The sequence below is a fragment of the Oryctolagus cuniculus genome, chromosome 8 (genome assembly GCF_051225735.1).
Source record: "Oryctolagus cuniculus isolate XC-2025 breed Fujian yellow rabbit chromosome 8, ASM5122573v1, whole genome shotgun sequence".
NCBI classification, from domain to species: domain Eukaryota; kingdom Metazoa; phylum Chordata; class Mammalia; order Lagomorpha; family Leporidae; genus Oryctolagus; species Oryctolagus cuniculus.
In genome coordinates this window covers 75,250,243-75,263,125 of record NC_142874.1, presented here as the reverse complement: position 1 = coordinate 75,263,125, position 12,883 = coordinate 75,250,243, and the positions used below count along the sequence as shown (strand labels likewise).

Sequence of the window (12,883 nt, the reverse complement as noted above, 5' to 3'; positions counted from 1 at the left end):
ACCTGCAAAGTAAATAATTTTTTTCAGAGAAAAAAAATTTCCAAATGCTTTTTTATAAAATGGAAAATTGGCTTACCTCTTCCCTATGATTCTTAATTGGCATACAAAGAATACTTTGTGTCTTGTAGCCTGTAATTTGGTCAACTTCTGCATTGAACCGAGGATCCTAGTAAGGAAAAAGAAATTCAATTTAATGACTGACTGGTTCAAAGATTGATTTGATACTTCAGATTTATTAGATTAGAGAAATCTAACCTTTGACTTACCTTGTTACTCTGAGTAACAATTTTATCATTGTGAAAGGCATCAAATCATGTAGGTATACATAATTTTTGACAATGATAAATCTGTTTTTTTCTCTTTTAGCAGCTAGCGTTTATGAGAACCAAACACAGACTTGAACAAATGTAAAGAAATAAAAGAAATTCAAAACATTAACCTCTTTTAGACAGCCTTACATAAATTCAGGAAAAAGTGGCATCTCTGCACCTCTTTAGTGCAATTTGCCTGTCTCCATCTCACTCCCTGATTTTACTGTGCCTTCTCAAGACAAACATTTGTGCTCCACAACTTTTCTAAAAACCTTCCACCTCCAAAATGACCTTTCCATTAGGTGACTTTCTTTAAGTAGTTGCTTTTATATTTCCCCACTATTCTGTACTTTCACTTCATGTGTTCATAAGAATTAAAAGGCGCTTTTTTTTTTTTGTATCTATAAAAAAGAGACATTCACTCAGATTGTAAGGAATTCCTTAATCAATTTTGGAAAGTACATTATGCACATCTAATCATCATCAACATCATCACAGAGGGCTTTTGAAAGCAATAAAATTTTAAATGTGGGTTAAAGAAAGAAAGGTAAAAGGAAACTTTCCATTATACTTTAGAATGGGAAGATGTAAAATTAGGCTCTCAACTCAGAAGGATTTTATTGTTGATTACTGAATTCCCAATACTTAGCACAGAAACTCAAAGCATTTGTGAAATAAAGGAGGGAACTGGTCAACAAATGATATATAGTTATCAAATGTGATCACTGTGCATTTATTATAGTGGAAAGCAAATCTTTTGGATTGAGGGTGGGAACTAGTAGTGGAAATACATAGAGGAAAAACAGATACACAAGTATGTGAGGTAAGATCAGAATGGTAAAACACACATCTCAGAACATAAACATATAAATGGGTGTTTTCCCTTCAAAGCAAGAGCCTTGGGAAGTAAAACACTCAACCTAGTAACAGCAAGGCTGCCTCAAAACCTCTGCATTGGGAATTCCCTCCAGAGAATATGGAACATCCACATTGGAACATCCTCATCTTTGAAGGTCTTAGCTTTTTTTTTTTTTTTAAATTAGTCTAAAGTCACTCAAAGCCAAAGCTGTGAATGAAGTAGGTGATTACATTAGATTCCATCAATTGGGGTCAGAAATGAGGCCAGTTTTCCCCTGAGAGGGACAAACTTGACTTTCAAGGTAATTTCACAAGGAAAGTTATAAAATGATAGAAATCAATGTAAACATTTTATATTATATGACTGAATTTTTGCTTTTTCATCAAACATGTTGCAAGTTATATTAATTGAGACAGAGAGAAAACCTTAGATGAATGTATCTAATGAGATAGCTCTTATTTTATCTTTGGGTTTTTAGATATTTTATCTTAAGATTGCCAACATATCTAATGAAAGTTGAGGGGATCCTAATACTGATGTATTAAAGAAATAAAAACTTACAAATAGTGATTTGTGAATTAATATTCAAAAGGTGATGAATAAAAATGCATTATCTGCAATTATTTTGTTAATGAACACTGAAATCATAGGATCATAGGACCCAACTATCTAATCAAAACAGAGGGATTTGAAAGATGGAAATTAGTAGGATTCACGACTTCTTTGAGTCTATTTTTAGTTTCAACAGTTTTAGTTTTGGATCTCTCCTCACTGAAGTCCTTCACTTCAAGTGGAGTTTCAAACTCCTGACATCTCAACGAGTTTTCTACTAACAATATGCTCAGTACAAAGGCAATTGGAATAGTGGCCTTCTAACCCTTCAGGTCCAGGAAAAACCAAAAAACAAAATAGAACACTAATGTTATTGTGATTATTCCCTTCATTGTTTATGAGAGAATGGCAGCATAAAACAATACAAGCCTTGGATAACCTCTTGCCATAACACAGTAACTGGTACTGGATTTGTCCTACTGCTAGAGATGATCACGACTAGACAAAACATGTGAGAGCAAAGCCACAGGCACTGCAAAGAGGAATGGTGTGGCTGCCGGGCAACACTCTGGCTTTCGGTGTGAGGGCATTTTCTTGCCTTGGAGAAGGCAGGTGCTACCCAAGTGGAACAAATGACCTAAGAGGAATTCCCAACTTCTGGGGTAGTTAGAATCAGTAAGGCAGGGGTAGCTAAAGACTATTCACTTTGTACATGAACAACACAAAATTCTGAGAGGGTCGCAAACATTATCTCCTAAATACAGAAAGCCGAACGATGACACCAGTTAGGGAAATGCTTAGAACACTGGAGTTCCACCCCAGAGGGAGGAAAGCGTTTACTAAGCTCTTCAAGCATCAGTTGAGCCAGGGAGAGGCTACTCTGTGGGAGTAAGTTCTACAACATATAGTTGGGGGTACTCTGTAAGACTAAATTCAAGACAAAAATAGATCCACCCTAATAAATGACAAGGCTAAGCCTTACATGATTGAAAGAATCTGCCAGTAATTTTACTACCCATCAGAAAAAAATCCTCACCCTTGTTTTAGAAAAGATACCCATGTTTAACATACAATGAGAAATTAATATACTTGTAAAGAAAAAGGAAAATGCAACCCACTGTGAAGAGAAAAAGAAGTCAATAGACAATGACTCGAAGACAATTGAGATGTTGTAACAGGTAAGGACTTTAGAGCAGCTATTATAAATGCAACTAAAAACTTAAAGAAAAATAGGGTAATAATGAACAGGTGGAAATTTCTGCAAAGAAAGGAAAAACTATTAAAATAGCCAAAGAGAAATTCCAGAATATAAAAGCATAATGTGTAAAATGGAAAGTTCATGAGATTTCACAGCACATCACAAAAAGCACAGAAAGGGCTATAATCAACAGATATTATCCATTCAGAAGTGCTGGGAGAAAAAAAAAATGTGAAAGCTAACACAATCTTGGTATTTTCTTAGACAATATCAAGTGTTATATGTGTATGTGTGCATATACGTGTGTGTGTGTGTGTGTGTGTGTGTGTGGAGAGAGAGAGAGACTCGAAAAGTGTTTAAAGGTATTGGAACAGCCTGGTGCCGCGGCTCACTAGGCTAATCTTCCGCCTAGCGGCGCCGGCCCACCAGGTTCTAGTCCCGGTCGAGGCATCGGATTCTGTCCCGGTTGCCCCTCTTCCAGGCCAGCTCTCTGCTGTGGCCAGGGAGTGCAGTGGAGGATGGCCCAAGTGCTTGGGCCCTGCACCCCATGGGAGACCAGGAAAAGCACCTGGCTCCTGCCTTTGGATAGGCATGGTGCGCCGGCCGCAGTGTGGCGGCCGCGGCGGCCATTGGAGGGTGAACCAACGGCAAAGGAAGACCTTTCTCTCTGTCTCTCTCTCACTGTCCACTCTGCCTGTCAAAAAAAAAAAAAAAAAAAAGGTATTGGAACACTAAATTTTCCCAAGTTAGTGGAAATCTTAAGCTTATACAACTGGTGTAAAAACAAAATATAGAGTGAAACATTTAAGGCAGAAATGAAATAAAGCATGGTTGACTGACCTCTCAAGAGAAAAATGAAGAGCAGAAAAAAATGGAAACATTCTTTGAAGGCACTGAAAGAAAATTATTGTCAGCTCTAAGTGGTTTATTCAGTGAAAATGTTCATCGAGAATACAAGTAAAATTGTGGTATTTTCAGATAAACTAAAAGAGAATTTTTTACTACCAGACAACTACAAGAAGTATTAAGTAATGTTATACAGTCTGAAGGGAAACATAGTAGAGTCTACAAAATAAAGAGCTAAGAAGCTGATTTGAATACATGAGTAAATACATAAAGAACAAGGAAGACTATTTTTTAATTTTTGGAGAAACTCTAAATAGAGAAAAGAATGTCATTTGAGTATGCATTGTGAAATAATAGCATTGTATCAGATTAGATAATCACATTGGATCAATGTAAAATATTCTGATTTTGGTACTTTTAATAGAAGAGAACATTCTTGCTGGTGCCACGGCTCAATAGGCTAATCCTCCGCCTTACAGCGCCAGCACCCTGGGTTCTAGTGCCAGTCGGGGTGCTGGATTCTATCCTGGTTGCCCCTCTTCCAGTCCAGCTCTCTGCAGTGGCCGGGGAGTGCAGTGAAGGATGGCCCAAGTGCTTGGGCCCTGCACCCCATGGGAGACCAGGAGAAGTACCTGGCTCCTGCCTTCGGATCAGCGCAGTGCGCTAGCCGCGGAGGCCATTGGAGGGTGAACCAACGGCAAAAGGAAGACCTTTCTCTCTGTCTCTCTCTGTTCACTCTGCCTGTCAAAAAAATTAAAAATTAAAAAAAAAAAGAAGTGAACATTCTTGTTACAGAAAACAATAAAAAGAAACAAACAAACAAAAACAATAAAAAGAAATACCACATAGGTCTTGGTAAATTACAAGGCTTATTTTCTTCCAAAGAGTGTCATTTTTAAGATAATGCCTTAAAAGTGATTAGACCCTCGGATAAGCACAGACACAGCAGTTCCCAAATTGTTTCCCTAGGGCACAAATGCTCCATGGTGGATTAGATTTATCTAAATTAAAATAGTTGCTAGTGTTCTTTTTGTCTTCTAAAATTCACTTCAGAAATCATTTTATTCAGCAGGAATTCACTTGAGAGAGTTCCTATTTCTTTAGAAATGAACCTGTAGAATGAGAAAAGGGGAAAATTTTGTTTCTTTGGACAAAGAAAGGCAGAGACAAAGTGCGGCTGGGAGGAATAGCAGCTAAGTGGTGAAGACTACACAGTGGCAATGAGGCCCTTCTACAAGGCCTCCGAGTGTTTTCTGGAGAAATCATGGTACACATGGAGTGGCAGTCCTGTGGAAACAGAAGCACCTAGGTTTTGCATTCCAGTTGACTTAAGGAAATGTTGGGGAAGCTTAAGACTTCTCCAGGACAGCCAACACTCATTTTCATTCAGAAGGAAAACACTAACACATTATTATTCTGATTCTGTATCTTCTTTTTTAAAATATTTATTTTCTGAAAGGCAGGGTTACAGAGAGTGTGAGAGAGAGAGAGAGAGAGATCTTCCATCTGCTGGTTCACTCCCCAAATGGCTGCAACAGCCAGGATGGGGCCAGAGCAAAGCCAAGAGCCTAGAACTCAATCTGGGTCTCCCACATGGGTGGCAAGGGCTTAAGCACTTGGGCCATCCTGAGCTGCTTTCCCAGGTGCATTAGTGGGGAGCTGGATCGGAAGTGGAGCAGCTGGGAACTTGAACCAGGCACCCAAGTAGGGTGCTAGCATTGCAGCCAGCAGTTTAACCTGCTATACCATAGCACCTGACCCTGATTATGTATCTTCTTGCTAACAACTTTACATCTTTTTAATATGTGTTAATATCTTCATGTTCTTATTAATAAATGTCTTACTATCGTATTAATAAATGCTATGTCACATTCAAAGAAACTGCATGGATGATTGGCCGATGCAGAAGTGTCACTGAACACCATGGTTCAGGCAGCAAGCACCAACTAACCTTTTCACTGGTATCCGTGGTCTAGTTGAGAATCACTGGGCTAAGCTGTCTTATACCTTGTCTCACACTTTAAAAATAGGAATATTAATTATATCAGTATTAAAATAATTGCATTTTCCAATCTGTGTCATTTTGTATCATTTTCTGTTACAAAATTTTAAAGAGTCAAATGTTCATAACTTATTTCAATTAATTTACCTGACAGTATAATTCTTATTAGTAGTAATATTAATGTAAGCATTATTATTTTCCAGAGCCACTTCTTGATTTTCCCCTGTTCCATTATAACTTTTTAAAGTGTTCTGTGGTTGGGGCTGGCATTGTGGCACAGTGGGTTAAGCCGCTGCCTGTGATGCCGGCATCCCGTATCAGAGCACCTGTTTGAGTCCTGGCTACTCTGCTTCAAATCCAGCTCCCTGCAAATGTGCCTGGGAAAGCAGCAGAATATGGCCCACGGTCTTGGACCCCTGCTATCTATGTGGGAGACTTGCATGGAATTCCAGGCTCCTGGCTTTGGCCTGGCCCATCTTAGCCATTGTGGCCATCTGGGGCATGAGCCAGTGGATGGACTCTCTTTTTCTGTCTGTCCCCCTCTGTTACTTTGCCTTTGAAATAAATAAAATAAATATTTTTTCCAAAGTATTTTGTTGGTCACATACCTTAAGGAATATTGTTAGAGGATCATTTTTATAGACATAGGTTTATAGAGGTAGGACTCAAAATATTAGAATGTATTTCCATATTCTGACTACTTTCACAAAAGGCTATGAGCCAGTTTTTTGTTTATTCAAATTATGAGTAATGCTGAGTTATAATCTGTTAACCAACTGACTTTTGCTAATACCAACATAAATTAGGTCACAGATCAACGCCTACAATTTTCAATGAAATTCTTGAAACATGAATAACTTCAACAAGGTCACCATCAACCCAGATCCAGGGTACCCAGAGTGAAGCAGCAACATAAGGAATCCACAGGCTCAAGAGCTTCACACTGGGAGCAGGGCAAATCAAGGACACTGGCTGTATTAGACAGCAGTACAGAAAGCAAATCATAGCAGCCGCAAAACAAAAAGTACTCTGTCGGGGCAGACATGTGGCACACCAGACAAGACGCCACTTGAGACACATGCATCTCATATCCAAGCGCCTGGGTCCCCGTCCTGGCTATGCTTCCAATCCCAGCTTCCTGATAACGCACAACCTGGGATGCAGCAGGCGATGGCTCAAGTACTTGGATTCCTGCCACCTACATGGGAGATGAGTTCTGGACTCTTGGCTTTGGTCTGGTACAGCCCTGGCTGTTGAGGGCATTTGGAGGGTGAAGCAGTGTATGGAATATTTCTCTCTTGATTTTTAAATAAAATACAAATAATAAAGAAGTTTAGTAATAATACTGTCAAATGCACTTAAAGATGGCAAGCAAAAGTTGACATTCAGCATGGAGGTTACAACGCTGTTTGTGATACGGTCAATCCATTTTGGACTGACTAGGTTCAAGTCCTGGCTCCACTTCTGGTTCCAGCTTCCTGATAATTTAGACCCTAGGAGGCAGCAGGAAATGGTTCAAGTACTTGGGTCCTGCCATCCACATAGGAGACCTGAATTGAATTCCTGGCTCCTGGCTTTAGCTTGGCCCAGCCCGGACAATTGTGAGCATTTCTGAAATAAGCTAGTGGATAGAAGATTGTTATCAGTCTCTCTCTGCCTTCAAATTAAGTTTTTAAAAAATAAAAGTAAATTAAAGACCACAAACAGGTTAAATAAAATGATGTAAGTGAAGAATTCTCAGGGTTGGATACACTTAGCACCACACTGACAAAACAAAGGCTTTCTCAGCAAAGCTAAAGAGTATCTATGTTCCTACCGTACTTGGGACTTAGTGCCACTGAAAAGCAGAAACCAAGCTTATCAGGAAGGGACTTGTGCAAATTTGGCAGCGATCCTTTGGCTGTGTCCTTAATTCCCTGTTGGAGCCTACAGTGTGACGTTATTCCAGAGCTCTGAGAGGTCATAGAGATAGCTCCATGAGAACTGGAACATGTTGCACAGAGAATCAGAATTGAATCAACTGCTCATACAGAATGCATTCTGACATCTCACATCCCAAGTCCATGCCCCCAGGAGTCCTCACCAGATCCATTACTCATTCACTTCAAAATCTCGAGCAGCCTGGAGTCCTCTTTTCCCTTTATTTCCAGCTGTTATCAGCTGACAAGTTCAGCAGATTTAACTTTTTTCACCTGAAATCTATCCTCTCCTTTTGATCTTCCGGGTCCTGGTTCAGATCTTTGCTTTCTCAAAAGTTAAACTATTAAACTTCACCTCCACCCTCCCAGCTTCTAGGGTTTTCCCCCAATAATTCATTTAATGACTATTATGAAATTCATGTTTCTAAAGCACCATTTAAATCATACTAGTCTCCTATCCAAGTACTAACCAGGCCTGACCCTGCTTAGCTTCTGAGATCAGATGGATCAGACGTGTTCAGGGTGGTACAGCCATAGACCACTTTCCAAAACATCTTCAGTTACTTCTTGGTAAGGTTTGGATGTGGTCTGTTCCTCAAGGGTCCATATACTTGAGACTCAGTCCCACTCAGTACAGGGGTGTGGTGTGAAACCTACAGGAAGTGAGGCCTGATGAGGGGTGTCTGGGTCATTGAGGGCATTATCTTCAAAAAGAAATAATGGTCTCCTGGTTCTTGCTAGAGTGACTTGTTAAGGAAGCCTGGGTCTGACCCCAGATTTGCCCTCTCACTTCCTGTGTGGAGATGTGAGCTCTTCCTTCCATTGGAAATCCTACTGTCAACTAATGTGACACAGCCCGAAGAGCCCACTCCAGAACTCAACTGATGAAGGAGATGTCTCCTTGAACCTACAAAACGCAGCTTAATAAACCTCTCATGTTAGTTAGCTTTTGATGTAGCCATGAAAATCTGACTTATATGCTCCTCTTGGATCTGAAAATTTCTATTTCTCAGCCCAGCATTCAAGATCCCAATGGTTTTCTGGTCCTGCTACCATGGTTCTTCAATCCCTATGCTCTCACAGACCCATTTCCATTGTCCTAATTCCCCATCTCCTCTTAAAACCTTCTCTTTACATTTTGATCTCACATGGACATATCTCAACTTATCAAAATGTGTATTTTATCTTTTTTAAAGATTTCTTTATTTATTTGAAAGTCAGAGTTACAGAGAGAGAGAAGGAGAGGCAGAGAGAAAGAAAGGTCTTCCATCTGCTGGTTCACTCCCCAGATGGAGCCAGGAGCTGCCTCCTGGTCTCCCATGTGGGTGCAGGGGCCCAAGGACTTGGGCCATCTTCCACTGCTTTCTCAGGCCACAGCAGAGAGCTGGATCAGAGGTGGAACAGCCGGGTCTCAAACCGGTGCCCACATGGGATGCCAGCACTTCGGGTCAGGACATTAACTTGCTGCGCCACAGTGCTGGCCCCAGTTTTGTGTATTTTCCGGGGTCCACAACAGGCATTTCTTCTGCAAAGAAACGTATTTCTACCTGCCCATCTAGATGTCACATCCTGACTCTCTGAACCCTCCCATGTTTTCTTTAATGTCTATTATCTATCACATCTTCTATTATTTTCATTCAACCAATATTAAGATCAGATTGTATGCCAGACACTGGACCAGGCACCAGGAATTCAGGGGTGAAAGAAACACCTGTGATCCTTCAAACTACATAAAAGAGGTCAGAGTTACTACTGAGGCTTTATAGTGTACCAGATGCTATAACATTTGTTTTATCAAGAATGCTATAAAATTTCTCATAACATAAATGTCATTCACTTGAGATGGTTTATTTCAAAATCACAGTTCTATTATTAAAAAGGATAATTTTAAATGGAAATTTGAAGAGTCTTACAGTGTAATCTGTAAGTCCATAAAGACTGAGGTATCACTGTAGCAAAAGTAGAAGAAACATCAAATCTTTCCAATAAAATATTTTAAGCAATAATTTCCACTTTTAAATGGCATCTATGTTTATTTGTTTAAAAAGAAACAAATGAGAAGACAAGGGAAAGAAAACTGGACCTTGGTATCAGTGGGACTTGGAAGGAATAAATGAAATGAACCGATTAAATGAATGAGTGAATGAATGAGAAAAGACTATGGATTGTTTTAGAATCTCAGCAAAATCCTAAGAGGTTCATATCCAGATAACACAGATAGGGCTATGTACAGGGCTTAGATGAATGAAAGGACACAATTATTAGATGAGTTATCTTAAATTACCATTAAGGAGAAAAATAAGATTTTGCTGAGGCCCATGTCTTTGAACCACCAGAGAAGAAATGCTGGCATTGAAAAGGAACGGAAGTTATTATCCAGACCAGGCTTAAATAAGTATACAATCATTACACTTTACTTTCCAGCATCCCTACCACAATTGTTGTTCAACGCCTGAGACACATTCCCTCCCCACTGCCAGCCTCTACTCCCTGATCCCCTGTTTACCTCATAGGCATCTTTGATGTTCAAGGGCTCTCCGAGCGCTGCCACATGCCCCACAATGCCTTTGTTCCATTCTAAGCGGATACAGTTATTGGAAGCTTCCTCCAGTGTTGATCCTTCAGCCACATCAAAGAGGCGGCTGATAAGAAACTTGTCGTTGGAGCTGTCCTCACAGACAAGGAATAGGGAGTAGCGGTCAGCGGAGATGAGTCCATGGATATGCAAGAAGATTTTGTGACACAAGGCTGTGACATCCAAATGACTGGAAATGTCTTTCACTAATTCCAAGAGTCTTGAGCACTGGTCCCCTTCATCATGCTCAAACCTCGGAGGGGTTAGAGGCATCTGTTCCTTCTTTTCCGAGTCAGAGAGGAAGCTCACGGTGCCCTCAGAGTCCTTGACTACAATGGGTCTAAGGGGCCGGTCAAATTCAGATGCAGAGATTTTCCTGGTAGGTGTTCCTGGAGCGCTGCTGTCAGCACGAGGAGTCTGCTGCAAGGGGCAAGAGCAAGATTCGGGGTGGCCTCTGACGCCTTCCTTGCACACAGGGATGGTGTGGACTCTCTCAGCAAACCATGCATTGACCATTTCTCTGCAGAACAAAACATGCAGACACATGAGACACTGGAGGGGGAAGACGGCTCCCCCTGAGAACTGCTACAAATCCTGTTGCAGGAAACGGACCAGATAATAATTGGATTTGTCATAGAAAATAAAAACAAGACGGTTTATTTAAGACAGACAATTGTATTCTGAAGAACTATAGAGGACAATTGCTTCAATGAAAATCTTAATAAAGTTTAACTTCAACATACATAATAATTTAGATATCTTATTTGCAACATATCAAGCTTTAAGCTGGCTTCTCTCAAAATTAGTTTATTTCAAAATAAGACATTAAATTTCACAATTGTCTTAAGAAAACATATATATGGATGCTCATTTGATGTTTAACACAACTTGTTCTGAAGTTAAAATATTTGAACACTATAAACAATATTTCTCAAAATTTGGCTTGCTAATATGCATAATTTATATCTATATTGCAAAAATAAATAAGATTTAGAAGGAGAAATAGAAAATATAAGGAATTTGATCCAGTGTATAGAACAATCATAAACTTCTGTAAATATTCTCCTGATAATGCTTGTTATTTAATGGCAAAATGATTTCTTCTAGTCCTTATATAAAGGAAAAAAATTCAAAATAAGCATCGCCTAAGTTAACAATGCTGTCCAAGAAAACTGGGATTATTGGTTTTTAAGGTACCATCCTATGAAAGAAATCTGTTTGAGCTAAATCCTTCACAGTGGGTGATTCTTTAAAACAAATATAGCAGACCACACACAATCCAAATGAGTATTGTTCATTTCAAATAATTTCCCTTGGACTGCTGCTCTAGTACACCAATTAATAGTGCCATTACTTCAGACATTTTTGGAACTCCTCTTTTGAAATGTACTTCTGAGACAATTCATAACCCAAGAAAAAATAACAGTTTTTTAATGCTCATTTATTTTCTATACTCGAAAGGTCGAGTCTTTGTCTCTGTCTCTGTCTCTCTCAACACACAAACACACGGAGGGAGGTAGAGAGACAGAGAGGGAGATATCTTCCATCTGCTTGTTCACTGCCCAAATGCCTGCAACAGCCAGGGCTGGACCAGAATGAAGTTAGGAACCTGGAACTCCATCAAGGTCTCCCACGTGGGTGGCAGGGGCCCAAGCACTTGAGCCATCATCTGCTGCCTCCCACGATGTATTAGTAGGAAGCTGGATCGGAAACAGAATAGCTGGGACTCAAAACCAGGCCCTGCAATGTGAGAGGACCCTGTGCCAAGTGGCTTAACCCACTTCACCACAATGCTTGCTCCCAAAACATCAGTTTTATCTAAAAGTCAAATCTTGTTTTCTTTTTTTTAACTAATCCCTTCTCTCAAAATGAATATACAAATAAAATAAAACCCCCAAATCCTAGGATAACAGCTAACTTCATTATCCATCTTCCTATGAGACTGGACTTTTTCCACAACTAAAATTTACCTTCAAAAGATAAAAATTTGCTGGCACTGGTAATATTTAAAACAATTTGCTTATAATATGAGTGCCACAATCTACAATGGCATGATTGTCTTTACCAAACAAATGGTCAGAACTAAAAGCCTTGGCAATATACGATTTTGGAGAGAGTGTAGAAACACTATCACTCTCCCACCTTCTGGGTTATAGTAAAAATTGATATCACAAAGGCAAGTAGGCAATCTCTAAAATTTTAAAATGCATCTCTAGTTTGTTCCAGAGATTTTTACACATGTGGCAAAGGAAATATAAGGGTAATTATCTGTGGTATTGTTTGATACAGCAAAGATCAAAATCAACAATACCACCAATAGAAGGGTAACTATATCACAGTACATTTATGCAATGGGATGCAAGACAGACATTAAAAACAGTTATACATACTGACATGTGTGATCACCATGATTTACTAAATGAAAATAAAAGATGTGGAAATGGAAATGAAGCAACTGCTTATTTCTGAGCCTTTACATTTATGAGATATTCCTTTAGTTATACAATGATGTATTATTTGTTAATCACATCTGAAACGTTAGGGTCAAAATAAAAAGAGGACATTACCTCATAATTTCAATGTTGGATATAATTATAAAAATCTTCTAGAGACCTCTTTAG

The 12,883-nt window shown here is 39.4% G+C and overlaps 1 protein-coding gene across 7 annotated transcripts in view; it reads right to left on the bottom strand.

Moving 5' to 3' along the window:
- The window catches only part of PDE5A (phosphodiesterase 5A), a 159,266-nt gene that overhangs the window by 125,339 nt on the left and 21,044 nt on the right, over positions 1-12,883 (bottom strand). For all 7 annotated transcript variants that reach the window (XM_002717227.6, XM_008267901.5, XM_008267898.5 and 4 more), the window contains exons 2-3: positions 10,194-10,782; positions 77-166 (exon numbers count right to left, since the gene is read on the bottom strand). In XM_002717227.6, coding sequence (XP_002717273.1) covers positions 77-166; positions 10,194-10,782 — 679 coding nt within the window. The remainder of the gene's footprint in view (positions 1-76; positions 167-10,193; positions 10,783-12,883) is intronic.